This window comes from Chrysochloris asiatica, unplaced genomic scaffold (genome assembly GCF_000296735.1).
Source record: "Chrysochloris asiatica unplaced genomic scaffold, ChrAsi1.0 scaffold00331, whole genome shotgun sequence".
Lineage (NCBI taxonomy): Eukaryota > Metazoa > Chordata > Mammalia > Afrosoricida > Chrysochloridae > Chrysochloris > Chrysochloris asiatica.
In genome coordinates, this window is record NW_006408849.1 from 2,067,356 (window position 1) to 2,081,664 (window position 14,309).

A 14,309-nucleotide genomic window follows, 5' to 3' on the forward strand; every position below is an offset into this window, starting at 1 on the left:
GACAAGCAGACCAGCCTTGAGCAGCTAGAAAACCAGAAGATACTTCTTGAAAGAAAGACCTACAGGAAAAATACAAAACAATAAGGGCAGTCTGACTGTTACCACAAGAACATGCAGGTTGCTTGCCCAGGAGACATCAAGGCAAGTGGTCGGGTCCTCTCAGTGCAAATTCTTTTCCAAGACTAAGACTCAAGGGAAATACATGCTTTGATTGGTGACCACGCACGTCACCCAGAAGGGGAAGTGACGGAAGAACATCAATGAATTGGCGAACTAAGCCCTACATTGTTCAGCAAACTACTGTGAACCCAGGTGGAGACCTGGTTGGCCAGCAGCGAGGCAAGACCTGGGGACTCATGGGCTCAGAGTCAATGACACAGCCACAGAAGACTAGAATGGAGAGTGGGGCAGCCAGCCGATAAAAAGAGGGCGGACAGACACAAGAACACCCACACTTGCAGATGATACCCACTTGACCTGGCTTCAATGACTGGATGAACAGAGCTCAACCCGAAGAAGAAAGAAGAGGAAAAAAGTGTCATCTGATACAATTCGATAAACTTGACCTACACCTATAAATGCAGTAGCTCAAAAGAGGAAACAAATCCCTGCTGCAAGAACTATTCCCACCCCCTCCAGACAAAGAGTAGACAGGGATGGGCAACTTGGACATTGGTTACCCAAAAAGGGGGGAGAGATACAAAGGTAAGAAGTGACTGGCTTACAAGCTTTCAAGAGGGAATCTAGATCCAGAGGACATGGAGGAAGGTAGAGTCTTCAGTGAATAGTATCCAGCCTGTCCAGGAAGGGCTGATGAAATGAAATACAGATGGGTCTCTTGTGATGATTGTGAGGGTTGGAAATCTAAAGGTGGACATTTTGTAGCAAGGAGGGGCGTGATTAACTCTTCATTCTAGGAACGGAGGGCCCTGGGACCATCAATGGAGAAGAGCGAAGAGTGGAACCCTACCCAGAGAAGCAGTGAGGCCTGAGATGGAGGCAGGGAAGATGACGTGAAGAGATGGAGTGGCTGGGGACTTGGGATCCAGAGAGGGAAAGGGGCTGAGGACTGTGGGGGTGGGGGGCAGGCTTGCAGGGTACATCACCTTTGGTTGAGTGATGATGCATGGACGGGATGGTAAGTATGCCAATGAAACGATGTATGATAGAATGAATGTAAAATTAATGTTCTCCCATGTAAACTCTTACACAATTCACAATAAAACATTTATTTAATAATAATAAAAAAAAGACAGCCAAGCATCTTAACATTAGTCCCCCCTTTTCCCCATTCCAACTATGTCTCAATCTCTGTATCCCAGAGCCCTGTTGTTCCAAGGTTGTGCATATATCATTATTTACTTCTGTCCCACTTAGCCCATTCAAACCTGCCTAATTGTTCTCCCATCTGCTTTGTTCTTCTAGTCCCCTCTCCCTTCTTGCATATTGCCCCCTCCCCCGCACCCAAACTATCCTGTGTCTCTTCCCTGCCCTGTGCTCCACCTTCCCCGCCCTTCCCTCACCTACCCGCAATATCCCAGCAATCAACAAAAAATCCCTCCCACCCCCCTTTAGTAAGTGTTCTTTTTCTTAGTCTTTTACATTAGTGGTCCTATGCAGTATTCCTCCTTTTGTGACTGACTAATTTCACTCAACATAATATCCTCAAGGTTCATCCATGTTATGTGGTGGCTTGCAGCTTCCTTGTTATTTTTCAAGGTAGCATAATATTCCATTGGGTGTATGTACCACAGTTTATCCATTCTTCAGTTGATGGGCACTTTGGCTGTCTCCATCTTTTTGCTATTGTAAATAGTGCTGCTATGAACATTGTTGTGCATATATTTTCTCATGTTGTGGTTCTTTTTTCTTGTGGGTAAATACCAAGTAGAGGAATTCTTGGATCATAAATTATTTCTATTCCCAGCCTTCTGAGGAAGTGCCATATTGCTTTCCAGAGAGGCAGGACCATTTTTCAGTCCCACCAGCAATGCAGGGGCGTCCCAGTCTCTCCACATCTTCACCAGCATTTATTGTCCTCTGCTTTTTTGATCTTTGCTGTTGTTGGTGGTGTGAGATGATATTTCATTGTTGTTTTGATTTTCATCTCTCTAAGGAGCTCTGGTAGCTTAGTGGTTATGAATCAGGCTGCGAGCCGCAAGGTCAGCAGTTCGAAACTACCAGCTGTTCTGCAGGAGAAAGATGAGGCTTTCTGCTCCCGTAAAGATTTACAGCCTCGGAAACCCTGTACAGGGTCGCTATGAGTCAGAACCAACTCCACGGCACACAACAACAACAACAATGGCTTGTGATCATGAACATTTCTTCATATGTTTGTTGGCTGCCCAGATCTCTTCCTTGGTGACATGTCTGTTCAAGTCCTGTGCCCATTTTTTAATTGGGTTATTTGTCTTTTTCTTGCAGAGGTGTTATAGTTTCCTATATATTTTAGAAATGGTTCCTGTTTTGAATAAGTGATGCTGAAACATTACAAACTTTCTTTCCCACCCTCTCCTCAGGAGCATCCAGTGTGACTAGTTTCCTAGACCCCTGTCAGAGATACTTCCATTCTTCTGCTAGCGTGTGCAGTACGTGCCAGTTTGTTTTTTTTCATTTTACAGCTCAATGAATAGCATATTTGACGTACTGTGTGCATATTCCTTTAGTCACTGGTCTTTGAGTTTCTCCCATATTGGTACATAAGGAATAGCCTTACTCCTTTTTGCAGCTGCATAGTATTCTGCTGTGTGAATGTACCATAATTGACTGTAATCTCTTCCTTGTTAATGGACTAGTCTGTTTCTAGGCTTTTGTGTTGACAAATAGTGCCTCAATGGATATGCTAATTGCTGCAAACTGAAGTGAATCTGTGGGTGTCCTATAGCATCACATTTGTCTAAATTCATGGGTGTAAGAATTAGCACAAAGCTGGTGTCTGTGAGGCAGAAATCAGGTATGACTCTGTTTTCCCACTTTTCCATTATTTCTGACATCCCTTACACCTCCCTACGGCATTCTTCACTTGTTTGCAAGGTTTAAAAATGTGTCACAAACCACACTCACAGTTATATGGTTTATTAGGAAAAAAACAGGCTTTAATATGGGATCAGGGTCAACTTAGAATTAACAGGAAAACTTGAGATCAGTGTCAGGAAGCACAGAGACAAGGTTTGGGTGGGTCTGAAGTGATGCTATGCTCCCTTCTTCGGTGTGGGACAGCATCTGACCAGGAGTCCTCAGAGCAAAAAGGCTCCTGGAGCAGCTTAACTCTCCTCTTCCAGTGATCGGTAGGCATGCCTTCTCTCCTGGGCAGCTGCCTTCTCTGCCATACAGGCCTCTGCCATTGGCCTAGTTACCATTGGGTTTTCCGCTGTTGGGCTCCCTGCCATCAGCCTCTCTGCTAAGAGGCTCTCTGCTGCTAAGTGGCCAGTGTAGTAGCAGCCCAGCTTTCTCAGCTGCTGCTCTCCTATCAGTATTTCTCACTGTTAGACCTCTGCATCAGGCCTCTGCATCACCAGTCCTTGCCACTGCCGGCCTTTTCAGCTGTGAACAGCCCCATGGAGAGCCAGTGGAGCAGCTTGCCGTACTCATAGTGGCTCTCTACCAGCAGCCTTCCACTGCTAACTGACCACTGTATAGCCAGGGGAGCAGCTTCAGGATTGCTCAGCTCCCATGAGGCTCTGCATTCTGCCTGCCAGCTCCTAGCCAGCAGCACTCCCAACCCTGGGAGGGGCCTCCATGTCTCAAAGGACACACTCTCCTCCCAACGCCTATCAACCAGGAAGCCTTGAATTCCTCTGATCTTCAGCCATGTATATATTCCAGTCCTCAGCAGTTACAAGTTTACTCAGTCTTCAATTTGCTGTGAGATACCATTCAACTCAGGTATTGTGCAAAAGTAATATTTTCTGCCAGCAGAGACCAGTCAAATGTAACAATCCTCTGGAATAGAAAGCAATCTGCCAAGTCCCAGGTTGGTTCTCCAAAGAATTTGTGCAAAGGGCTTTGGGGAGGAAATCTCCCAAACAGTTTTTCCAAGGCAAAAGGCCACATAAGAGAACTCATTGTACCCACAGTAGGATAGTTCCCAGAGTGGAATTTGTAGGGATCTTAATTTGTCCTTCTCTCCAGGCCAAAGGATGCCATTCGAGCCCTGAAGAAGCGGCTCAACGGGAACCGGAACTACAGAGAAGTGATGCTGGCATTAACTGTGAGTTCTCCTTTCCTTTCCTCAGTTGGGATTGGGTCTTATTATTGACAGTTGCTGTCACCTCTGACTCATGTTGACTCCTGGGTGTCTGAGTAGAACCACCGACGGATTTTCCAGAAGTTGATCACGGAGTGGACTTGAATAACCAGACTTTTAGTTAGCAGCTGAGTGTGTTAACCATTTGGACCACCTAGGATGTGGGGAAACATCTAGAAAACCTGGTCTACCTACCTCATCCACTCGCATGACCTTCCCTTCATCTACTCATTACTCAGTACAGCCTCCGGGGGCCATAGCTAGCGACTGGCTTCAGTGCAGTGCCTCGAGTGCTCAGCAGAGCTTTGTGGCTCAGTTTCCCTGCCCTACTGTGAAACAGGACTGAACACAACTCAGTAAATGTAGACCAGCAAAGCTCAGAAGCCGGAGACCGAGGCTTGATCCTCTGCTGCCTTCATCCTGCTCTGAGCAGAACCAGTTGTTCTCTAGGTGTAATTCCTCTTCATAAAAACGTTGTCTTCCACCTACTGAGTGAAGCCAGGGTTATAGCAAGATTTTAAGATGTTACTACAGATGTTTACAGCAGCCTCCTCCTCATGTGGATGAGGAAGCTGAGGCTCAGAGAGGTCTTGGGGTTTAATCAGCTGGCAAGTTATACTGAGCTGCAGATCACCATCACAAATGGTCTGTCTGTCACACAGAGTGGGAACTAGTTAGACCCTGAAGGCCAACCAAGTGGCTCCTTGCAATAGCAAACTGGGTTTTGCCCTTTCTTAAGATGCCAGAGAATTAAAAGGACAATTTAAGGTCGTCTTTCCATCTTATAAAAGCAAACTGCTTTTTGTGACAAAACCTGGGGCAGGGTGCCTTCTAATCACGCACTGTGACAGTGCTGCATGTTGGTCTCGCTAACGGATTGTGGCTTACTTCCTTTAAAACTTTAAAAAACATTGTAATGTGCTTTTAGGTGAAAGTACTGTGGTTGGGTGCCATCAAGTTGGTTCTGACTCCTAGTGAATAGGGTTTCCAAGGAGCAACTGGTCAGTTTGGACTGTTGACATTGCAGTTCAAATGGATCTTGTAGCCTTGTGGGCTTATCCTGCAGTGCCACCCCAGGACTCCTAAGGGAAAGTTCTTGTTGTTGTTGTTGTTGTCAAGTGCCGTCGAGTCGGTTCCGACCCATAGCGACCCTGTACAGGGTTTCCTAGGCTGTAAATCTTTACAGGAGCAGAACACCTCATCTTTCTCCCGTGGAGCGGCTGGTAGTTTCGAACTGCTGACCTTACGGTTCGCAGCCCGATTCGTAACCACTACGCTACCAGAGCTCCTTCCTAAGTGTGTCCTAAGGGAAAGTGTGCACAGAAAATTAGTTTTCCCAATCAGTAGTTTATATTCCCACTGCTAACTATCCTAGGGCACTGGCTGCAGCCCCTCAGTGTGCCAGCACCCTCCTTATTTACTCCCTGGTTTCCCTGCCCTTCGGTCCTCTCACCTTTGCTTTTGAGCACGTGTCCCCCGTTGGTGTCCTATAGGTGATCGCTCTGAGGAGTACATTCTTCATGTTGTTTGGTTTATAATCCTGCCTTTTAGTTGTCTGCTAGATGGCCTCAGGGGATGTCTTTAATTTCAAGTTAGATTTTCTCTGGGCAGTAGTTTTGGTGGTTCCTCTAGCCTCTTTCTGACCAGTAAGTCAAGTCTTTTCTTTTTTCCATTTGAATTTTATTCTACTTTTTTTTTTTTTTTTTTCCAAAGCTATTGCAACTGGGACCTTCTATTGTGGTCTTGGCCAGAGTGGTCAGTAGTGGTAGCCAGGCACCATCTGGTTCCTCTGGTCTGTGGTTAGAGGAGGCTCTGGTTTATGTGTCCCATGGGACCTTTTGACTCATTTTTCCCTTGAGTTTTCATTTTCCTGTTTCTTGTGCTTCAGGTAGGAAGAGACCAATAATTGTTTCTTAGATAGCTGCTTGCAAGCATTTTTTTTTTTAAGTCTCATCAGTTAAATAACGATTAAAAAAAAAAAAAAAAAAAAAAGGAAACCAGAAGAGGCAGGAGAAGCCCCTGTGCTAGGGACACAGGAATTCTGGCTCATGGCCCCCACCCCACCCCGGACTCCAGTTTGTTCTGTTGCTACAGGGGAGGGGTGGAGGTGGGCATGATTGTCCTGTGGAAGCCTCCGTTGAGCTGGGTAGGGGACTCTCACTTCTGGGGTGTGCTCAGCTGCTACATGCTCCGGATCTTGTCCAGAGATGAAGGCCTCGGTGGGTGTGGGGTGTCATCGCTCTACACGTTCTGCGGTGGCTCCTCCTCTTTAGTCTCCAGCTCTGCAGCCTCCTTCTCTTGACAGTCTTAGAGGTGAGATTGCTGCTCCAACATCCATTCCTCCAGACTGTCTTCCAAATTTCTTTAGGGCTATATCAGCTTGTTGAAACATTTTAATTTGTATTCCATCAGTTCCTGGAGCCTTGCTTTTCACTAATGCCTTCAGTGCAGCCTGGACTTCTTCCTTTCTTCCTTCAGAATCATTGGTTCTTAATCATATTTCACCTCTTCAAATGGTTGAATACTGACCATTTCTCTCTGTCTTTTTATTAAAGCTTTTATTTTGAATTGAGTGATAGTTTACATGGGAGAACATCAGTTTTTCACTTACCTTACTGTATTTCGTCTCATTGCAATGATTACAATCCCCTCCATGCATCATAATTCAACAGTATTTGCTTCTATTCCCTCTGGTTTTTTGTTTTTTGATGTACACAAAAACAGTTCTTCCAAAACGGATCTATTGGTCCTTTTGGCAGCCCATGGCACTTTGAATATTCTCCTCCAACACCATAACTCAAAAGCATCAATTCTTCTATGGTCTTCCTTATTCACTGTCCAGCTTTCACATGCATATGAAGTAATTGAAAATACCATGGCTTGGGTCAGGCACACCTTAGTCCTCAAGCTGACATCTTTGCTCTTCAACACTTTGAAAAGGTCTTGTGCAGCAGATTTGCCTAATGCAATACGTCATTTGATTTCTTGACTGCTGCTTCCGTGAGTGTCAATAGTTGATCCAAGAAGAATGAAGTCCTTGACAACCTCAGTCTTTTCTCTGTTGATAAGAATGTTGTTTATTGGTGAGGATTTTTGTTTTCTTTACATTGAGATGTAATCCATACGTAAGGCTGTGCTCTTTGATCTTCATCAGTAAATGTTTTAAGTCCTCTTCACTTTCAGCAAGCAAGGTTGTATCATCTGCATATCGCAGGTTGTTAACGAGGAAGACTCATGAAGTATATTGATATATAATTTTCTTTTTTTCGTGATGTCCTTGCCTGGTTTTTGTGTAAAGGTTATGCTCACTTCATAAAATACATTTGGGAGTTTTCCATCCTTTTCTATCTTCTGGAATAGTTTAAGTAAAATTCATGTCAGCTCGTCTCTGAATGTTTGGTAAAATTCACCAACAAAGCCATCTGGGCTTGGACTTTTTTGTTGGGATTTTTTTTTTAATGACTTGGTCGATTTCTTCTTTTGCTATAGGTCTGCTCAAATTTTCTACTTCACTCTGTTAGTTTAGGTAGGTTGTATTTTTCTAAAACTTTATTCATTTCTTCTAGATTGTCCGTTATCCTTTTTATTTCCATTGGTTCTCTATGTAACCCATATAATTTTATATGTAACCCATTTTTATGGTTTTTATGGTTCTATGTGTAACCCATATAGTTTCTTATGCATGTTATTTGTGTCTTCTTCCTTTTTTCTTTTGTTTGATTTCCCAGTGGTTTGTCAATTTTATTAATAATTTCAAATAATCAGCTTCTTGTCTTGTTGGTTCTTTGTATTGTTTTTTTCCATTTTCTAATTCATTTATTTCTGCTCTTGTCTTTATTATTTATTTTAGTCTGGTGACTGTAGGTTACCTTTGCTGGGCTGTTTCTAATTGCTGGAGTTGTTTTGTTAAAGTGTTGATTTTGGTTCTTTCTTCATTTTGGGTATGTGAGTTTATTGCTACAAATTGCCCACTGAGTACTGCTTTTTGCTGTGTCTCAGAGGTTTTGTAGGTTGTGTTTTCATTTTCATTTGCTTCAAGGAATTTTTAAATTTCATTTTTATTTGCTCTGTTACCCACTAGCTTTTAAGCAGGATGTCATTTAGTTTTAATGTATTTGGTTTGTTTCCTTGATCTTGCTATTGTTGATTTGTAATTTTATAGCATTGTGATCTGAGAAGATATAGTATTTTGATGTTTTAAAACGTATTGAGACTTTCTTTGCAACTTAACACATAGCCTGTTCTGGAGAATGTTCCATGTGCACTGGAAAAGAATGTGTATTATGCTGTTGTTGGATTGAGTGCTCTGTACTAATCTATGATGTCCAGTTGATTGTGTTGTTTTGTTCCTTGGTGTCTTTGTTGAGTTTCTTTCTCGTTGTTCTGTCTTAATTCTAAAGTGGTGTATTAAAATCTCTCACTAATATTGTAGAATTGTGTATTTCTTTCTTTAATTCTACTACAGTTTGATTTATGTATTTTGAGGCTCATTCTTTGGGAGCATAGATATTTATTACAGATATGTCCTTTTGTTCAATTGACCCTTTAATCATGATATGATGTCCTTCTTTGTCTCTTATGCTGGTTTTTGCCTTTAGGTTTATTTTATGAGATATTAATAATGCCTCTCCTGCTCATTTTTGATCGCCATTAGCTTGATAGATTTTTTTCCATCCTTTAGTTGTTAATCTGTGTTTGTCTTTATTTGTAGGGTGTGTCTTCTAGCAGCATATTTTCTTATCCATTTTGGTACTCTTTGTCTCTTGACATGTATGTAACCCATTGACATTCAGTGACATTATCGATAGATATGAATTGATTGCAGTAAATTTGCTGTGTTTATTTTTTTGTGTTGTTGTTGTTGTGCTGCAAGTTTCTTTGTTCCACATGCTATCCTTTGCTGAGTCCATTTTTTGTGTGTGCTTTTTCTTGCCAACTTCTTCATAGTTTTAATGTTTACAAAATCTTCATGGATTTTCCCTTCTTGATGTGATATGTGGTGTTATTAAGTTTCTTTGAAGTTATCCTGTACTGTTTTATATTGAAATCTATCTGGTCTGCTCACCACCTGGAACTCTGTAGCTATACTCTTCCCTCCCTTTGCTTTGTACTTGCCGTGATCATAGATTGACATCTCTGATTCCCTATTTTCAGTCCTATAGTTTTGTTATACTCTGGACACTTCCATATCTGGTCTGAATTCCGGGTGAAGTTGCCATGTATGTCAATCTCTGGTTTTTGTCTACTCTTGTGGGTTCTCAGTCCAAAGAACTCCCTTTAGTATAATTTGAAACATTGGCTTGGCTTCTACAATGTGCTATAATTTCCGTATCCTGAAATATTCTAATTTTGCTGTCATATTTGATGGACAGCTTTGTTGGATATATGATTCTTGGCAGTTTTTTACTTTCAGAGTTTTGTATATGTCTTCCCATTGCCTTCTTGCCTGCATGGTTTCATCTGAGAAATCAGAGCTTAATCATATTGATTTTCCTTTCTAGATAATATCTCATTTTTCCCTAGCTGCTTTCAGGATTCTTTCCTTATCTTTGTGGAGAGTTATGATATGTCTTGGTGATTTTCTTTTGGGGTCTATCCTGACTAGGGTTCATTCAGCTTCTTGAATGTTTATCTTGTCATCTTTCACGATGTTAAAGAAATTTTATTCCAGCAACTCTTGGACTGTCTTTTCTGTCTATTGTTAATCAGGTGGTATAGAAGTTGGGGTTGGCTGTTGTCCGGTGGGTGGAGCTTCAGAGGGTACAGTTGTAGCTAGGCTGCATGGGCATGGTTTCTGTCTCCTGTAAGGTGGGGCAAAAAGAGAAAATACATATCTGTACAAGGAAACAAAACTAACAAGCAAACAACAGTGACAAAATAATAAAAGAAAAAAGGGAAAGAAACAGCCAATAACAAGAAAAACAATATAATATCTAAGAAGATAAAAGAGGGAAAATAGACAATACCTCTATTTTCCCTCTTTTATCTTCTTAGATAAAAAGAAAAATAAGAGAAAAAAACAAAACCATGGAAAGGCAAGATGAAAAGTGAGACTAGAAAGTAGTAAAGAAAGATCAAGAGGTTAAAAAAAAAAGGAAGAAACAAGGAGAGAGAAGCAAAAGAAAACAAAAAATGAAAGCAGAGAAGAACAGATACAAAGCAAAGGAAAGAAAGGAAGGAGGAAGGAAGAGAAAGAATTAGCAAACAAAAACAACAAAAGGGAAAAACAAAAACAAGAAAGAATGTCATTGCTGGACACAGAAGAAAATGCTGGGGAACTTCTGTCAGCTAAGGAACTCATAAGGTGGATGGGGGTGAGATGAGACAGCAGCATTCCCAGTCCTAGATGGAGTCCGTATAGGCCTAGGTATTGTCTGTCAGGAACAGAGGGCAGTTAGGAGCAGGGCAACCAACCACTAGGGCTCCCACTAGTCTCAGGACTACTGGCTGCAATGCAAGCTATATATGTCTGGACAGAGCCCAGTTGAATTCAGGCACTGAGGCAACACAGCCAGTGTCCACCTCACTCTGGCATGGCCTACAACCGTGTGGCTCAGAATTCCTGTATACTAGGGGCCTGTGCTGGGGCAAAATATGGTGGGAACTGGCCACACCTCTCGTCATTAACGCAGCATGGAGAACAAGAAAAAAATCATACCATTCAGTCAGTCACTGGCATGAGAAAAGATTCAAGTTGTCAAAGATTTCATTTTGCTTGGATCCATGATCAATACTCATATAAGCAGCAATTAAGAAATCAAGCAACATATTGCATTAGGCAAATCTGCTGCAAAAAACCTCTTTAAAGAGTTTAAAAACAAAGTCACTTTGAGAACTTGTGGCTGACCCAAGCCATGATATTTTCAATCACGTCCTATACTATTGAAAGTTGGACAATGAACAGGAAAACCACAGAATTGATGCATTTGAGTTATGGTGTTGGTGAAGAATATGGAAAAGTACTATGGACCACAGAAGAACAAACAAATCTGTCTTGCAAGACTTTGTCACTTGTTCTTTGGACGTGTAGTTAAGAGAGACCAGTCCTTGGAGAAGGATATCTATGCTTGGTCAAGTACAGAGTCAGTGAGAAAGAGGAAGACTCGCAGTGAGATGGATTGACACAGTGGGAACACAATGCCCTCAAACATAACAGCAATTGTGAGGATGGTTCAGGACTGGGCAGTGATGAATTCTTTGTGCTTAGGGTGACTATGAGTTGGAACTAACTCGATGGCATCTAACAAGAGCAGTATATACTTTTTAGGCTATTGTAAATGGTTTTGTTTTCCAGATATCTTTTTCAAAGTTGTCTTGGTTAGTGTAAAAGAATTTTTATATATGATTTTGTGTCTTGCCACTTTGCTGAAAATCTTCTTGGTCCAGTAGCTTTCCTGCAGAGTTTTGGGGACTTTCTGTATGTGTGATCATGTGAACTGTAAATAGGAATAATTTTACCACTTCCCTACCAATTTTATGTTCTCTGTATTTCCTTTTCTTTCCTTGTAGCTCTAGCTAGGACTTCCAGTTTAATATTGCATACAAGTGATGATAAAGGGCATCCTTGTCTTGGTTCATTCTCAAGAGGAATGCTTTTAGTCTCTCTCTGTTGAATTTAATGTTGGCAGTTGCTTTTGTATGTAACAAGGGGTTACAAAAAGTTCATGGAAGGGGCTTCCAGTAAATGGCAGACTAGGCAGACACACTACACAGACCCTTTACAACAAAGATACGAGACAACAGATAAAACAATCACAGATGAAAATCCTCGAGCTCTGAACTTCAGAAAGTCAGAAAAGTGGATTGAGTGCTTGCTGGGAAGAGAAACTGCACAGAGACGATAAAAGAGTGAACCTAACTGATGAACAGCCAACCAGCTTGTGGGAACCTAGCTGATGAACAGTGCAACCATTTTGAATCTTGGTGACTAGCTTTGGCAAAGAAGGCAGAGTAATCACAGAGGCAACTAGAAAGGTGCAATTCCTCCTTTTCCCCACACCTCCCTTGATGACAAGAAGTGTAGCTGCCTCCCACACTCATCTACTCACAGTGATCTCTGGGAATTTGGAGTCACATGGTTGGGAGCAATGCCAATATGAGGCAGGGTCCTGGCTGTACCACCTTGGATTTTGGTGCCTGGATTCAAGTGGTCTTGGCTTTAGAGCTACAGAACCTGCAGAGCCACCAGACCAGCAGTAACCAGTTACCTTGTCCCTAGCTACTCTGTGGTCCTAACAGACACTGAAACTAGCTCCATCAAGGGCCTCCACAAACAACTTCTGGATTGAGTGCCCTGAACATAGATAACACTGAGGCCAATAACTCCATTTAGGGCCAGGAACTCTACTGTCACATCCCTCCTACACCCATCTCCTCAGCACCTAGGCTTGCAGGAACCCCCAGAGTTTTCTCCTCTCCAAGTCCAACAGCTATCCTGTCTTTTTCTTTTTGTTTGTTTCCTTTTGTTGTTTCATTGCTTCTGTTTATTCTTTTTCTTTCTTCTCCTCTTTCCATTCCTTTGAATTTTATCCTTCTATCTCTGATTTTATTTTCCCTTCTTTTCTTCTGTCGCTCATTTCCAACCCCCACACCCCCCCACACACACACTTTTGATCTTTCTTTACTGCTCACAAATCTCACTAATATCTCTTCATCTTTCCTCTCCCTGGTTTTCCAAAAGGTTATTTTAATTTCTTCATTTTATTTTCTGTAGCTTAGTTTTCCTGCCCCTCTTTTTGCTTTTTGGTTTTTTGTTTTGTTTTCAGATCCCTGCCCATCTTTTCTTTTTTCTCTCTTTTTCTTTTTTAACTTTTTATTGTGAATTGAGTAAAGGTTTACAGACAAGATCACCAGCTTTACATTCAACAAATTATACCCTTTGTTTCATCTCATTGATTATAATCCCTCCTGCAACAAGTTATCCTACTTCCTCCCTTTGGCTCCCTATTTACATCTTACATTTCACAAATGAACAAAGCAAAAATATTTGATGTACATATACGAAAAACAGAGTATTCATTTAAATGTCCAAAGGGCACATTCTGCAAGCCAGCCTCCTGCCTGCAGGCACACACAGCCTTACTCTGTCTCTCTATGCCATCACCTATGCCACTGTCTCTGCTGTTGGCATTTTTCTAGGTAGGGATCTCACACTCTACTCATGCTCTTCCTCCTTAATATCTTCTCTTTTCATTGTTGATTGCTTGCTTGTTTATTCTGTTTTGCTACCTGGTTTGTATGTGGGGTGGGGGTTTCTCCTCTTTTCCACCCAACAAGACACAGCAACTGTGTCCATACAGCCCAGTCACAGCCATTCCATCTTTAGCTCCACCCACTGGGCAGGAGGTAATTAACGCCAGCTCCTATACCACTTGATCAATGATAGACAGCAGTCAACACCAGCCAAACCCATCCTAAACTGAGGTACACAAACAACAGCATTTCCATTCTTCAACTACACCCCAAGGAGAAAGTTGGTGAGAGCCTAAGAATACATCAACATGCAATCATCAATTAAATACAAGCAAAAAAACACCACAATGTCCCAGAGACAACAATTTTAGCTCACATAAAGAAACAAGAGAGAGAATGGCACAAATGAATGTCTAAGATTCACTTCCAAAAAACGTTTCTGAGGAAGAAGAGGTAATGGAACTAACTGAAAAAGAATTCAAAAGAATGATATTTCCATATCTACAAAAGATTGACAGAACCTACAAAGGACGCAAAGAAAAACACAGAAAAAAGGTTAGAAGAATTCAGGAAAACACTACAAGAATAAATAAATGCAAATTTTGAAACAACACAAAATCTGCAACTAGAAATCCAGAAGATTAATACTAAGATTTCAAAAATGGACAATGCAGGAGAGAGGGAGCAGTGGACTGTAGATTCACGGAAAGAGAGGGACTGAGAGCTGGCAGCCAGGAGGCAGGATTGCAGAATGTGTCCTTTGGTGGTGTAAATTATTATATATGCCTGAGTGTTTAGAAAAAAAAAAAAAAAAAGAGCTGAAATGAATAGAGAGAAATACTGTTAAATGATGGTACATGAAGGGGATTAT

General features: G+C 41.7%; 1 protein-coding gene across 6 annotated transcripts in view; it reads left to right on the forward strand.

Moving 5' to 3' along the window:
• The window catches only part of TOM1L2 (target of myb1-like 2 (chicken)), a 237,370-nt gene that overhangs the window by 159,780 nt on the left and 63,281 nt on the right, over positions 1-14,309 (forward strand). For all 6 annotated transcript variants that reach the window (XM_006875536.1, XM_006875537.1, XM_006875538.1 and 3 more), the window contains exon 3: positions 4,132-4,210. In XM_006875536.1, the coding sequence (XP_006875598.1) occupies positions 4,132-4,210 (79 nt within the window). The remainder of the gene's footprint in view (positions 1-4,131; positions 4,211-14,309) is intronic.